Below are 2,498 nucleotides of genomic sequence, written 5' to 3'. Positions count from 1 at the left end.
TTGGGATGAACACTGGGTGTTGCGGGGAAACCAATTTGAAAATAAATTACATTTAATGAAAAAGCATATCCAGGGGTTGCCCTTACTGAATATGAGGATAGCTTCCCATTTTCAGTACATTTTGAACGTGAGGTAGTACTGGCTTAAGCTGCCTAGATGAAAGTTTGGTTTGTGTGTTTAAGAAAAGGAGTTGAGTAAACACAGAGGCCTCTCACATGTATCACGTTGACCTTGACAAGTGCCTCTTCTGATTGTTACCATGACTTATCCGTTTTATTGATTCGCAATAGTTTGGTGTCATCCTTTCATGAAGAAGTGGATTTCAATTGATCATGGTAGGTGGTCCTTGTAATATTTTGTGAATTATTTGTGTATGTGGTGATGATGGATGGACCATGCTGGTTGCTTTCAAAAGCACTTACACGGACGGTGTAACACGTTTTCTACCCATGGAATCCCATACGGTCTTTTACTACCTGTGTGTGACTTACCTGAAATATCATGAATTGGTAGGTACCGAATAGGTTTTAGTGGCACTAATGCCCTCATGGCCACTCACGCAGAATTCGTTGACACATTGCTCTTAAGCACACAATGACTCGGTCTTCCGTAAGCTGCGTGAAAGTGAGCATGCATCCTAACTAGGCAAACTGTTTGCTGCTGCTGTGAAGAACAGCTTCCTGAACTGCGAGCTATAGCAACACACATATGGAACCCTAAGCAAGGCACAGTATATGTGTATTCTTTGAAAGAGTAGAGTAGTTACTTCAATTTGGCTTTCAGTGCGTTGCATGACAAGGCATTTAATTCGCTTAAACCCTCTTACAGTCATGTTTGATTCCAAGTTGTGTGTACTCTCCACCACGAAGTGTCATCTCATGTGAGATGGAATTAATGGAGGCTGAGGCACCAGTGCATTCACGTCGAGGACAACCCTCTTGAACTCATCAAGAACTGTGGGCCTTCTCAGGTAAGATTACGTGCAGGTCTTTCTCAAGGGCATAATCTTTTTTTTTTTCAATGTTTATTTATTTTTGGGACAAAGAGAGACAGAGCATGAAGGGGGAGGGGCAGAGAGAGAGGGAGACACAGAAGGGAAACAGGCTCCAGGCTCCGAGCCATCAGCCCAGAGCCTGACGCGGGGCTCGAACTCACGGACAGCGAGATCGTGACCTGGCTGAAGTCGGAGGCTTAACCTACTGCGCCACCCAGGCGCCCCAAGGGCATAATCTTACACACAGCCCAACCTAAGGCAGCTTTGGGCAGCCGGCAGTGATAGGATAGGTAGACATTGTGACCTCACAAAGCGCCTGGTGTCCTAGCAACTGCTGTGTAACTCTCAACAGCCTGCTGCCTGATTTGGTTTCTGGTAGGAAATTCATCAGGGCCCGGCGGCGGCGGCGAGATCTGGCAAGCGCGGGCCGCCCCTGGCGGCCTCACCTCCTGAGCCGCATGAAGAGGCGGCGGCGCAGGCCCCCGGAGGCCCTGGCCCCGGCCACCTGGGGAGGAGCCTCTAGCGCTGCAGTAAGGGCCGCACTGGAGGCGCCTGAGGAGAAGGTGGTGTACACGCGGTGGCAACCGTCGCCACTGTCGCTGGCCAACAGCAGCAAGGCGCTGATCGACGCTTTCAAGCTATTCGTGCCCGGCAGCACGGAGTTCATGAGCTCAGACGCGGAGCTCTGGAGCTACCTCTGCAGCCTCAGGCACCAGTTCTCCCCCCGCATCCTGCGCAGCAAGGACGTCTATGGTTACTCCTCCCTCCTGGCCCAGGTTCCGGACCCCCGGCACCAGCCACCCGAGGCCCGCCTCCAGACGCGCCGGCGAGCTGCCAGGAGGAGGCGCCACGGAGCCCGGAAGGTCGCCGCCGGCCAGAGGAAGGTGCCGCCCCCGCCGCCGCCGTCCCGCGAGGACAGCAGCCCCTGCAAGCCCACGGCCCCCGGGCCCAGCTCCGGGGGCCGCACCCTGGAGGAGAGTGGGAGGGCAGCCACCCCAACGCTGACCACCTCGCCCAGCATCCGCGTAGTCGGCGACGTGTGGGTCGAGAGCAGCGTGGCAGAAGCGCGGCGCCAAGCGCGCCAAGTCCTGGGAGTGAACCTGGAACCCGTGGTGAGACTCCGCCGCATCCCAGTGCCTTGGCGTCAGATGCGGGCCACAGCCGCGCGACCTCCCAGCCCCGGGACCGGTTGTGCCTGGAGGGATGAACCAGGGAGAGCCGGGCCCGCATCCCCTAGTGCACTTTACCGGCGAAGAAGCACCAGACGGTCCCGGCCTGCGCCTCCGGGATGCGGCGCCGCCTTCTGGGACTCCGGGGCAGCTGTGCCCTCTGCTGCCTCCCAGCACCGGGTCTGCGGAGGGAGGCGACCCCTGGACCGCAAGGGAGGTCCCCTTTCTTCCTAACCCCAGACTGAGAGGTCTCCAGGACTGTAGGGGCAGATCCATGATCTCTCTTGTTCCCTCATTGCTCTGAAGTCGTCCGAAGAAGCCATTCCACCCCCACC

General features: G+C 56.4%; 1 protein-coding gene across 1 annotated transcript; it reads left to right on the top strand.

Moving 5' to 3' along the window:
- The first annotated feature begins 1,446 nt into the window (after positions 1–1,446).
- LOC121024101 (coiled-coil domain-containing protein 71L-like) lies at positions 1,447–2,442 on the top strand. Its single transcript, XM_040466408.1, has one exon. It carries the CDS (start codon positions 1,453–1,455, stop codon positions 2,395–2,397), a length of 945 nt encoding a protein of 314 aa, XP_040322342.1. The 5' UTR covers positions 1,447–1,452; the 3' UTR covers positions 2,398–2,442.
- The last annotated feature ends 56 nt before the right edge of the window (positions 2,443–2,498 follow it).

This window comes from Herpailurus yagouaroundi, unplaced genomic scaffold (genome assembly GCF_014898765.1).
Source record: "Herpailurus yagouaroundi ecotype Mexico unplaced genomic scaffold, PumYag 56174, whole genome shotgun sequence".
Taxonomy (NCBI): Eukaryota; Metazoa; Chordata; class Mammalia; order Carnivora; family Felidae; genus Herpailurus; species Herpailurus yagouaroundi.
The sequence above is the reverse complement of the archived record's forward strand: the minus strand, read 5'-3'. Positions and strand labels throughout refer to the sequence as shown.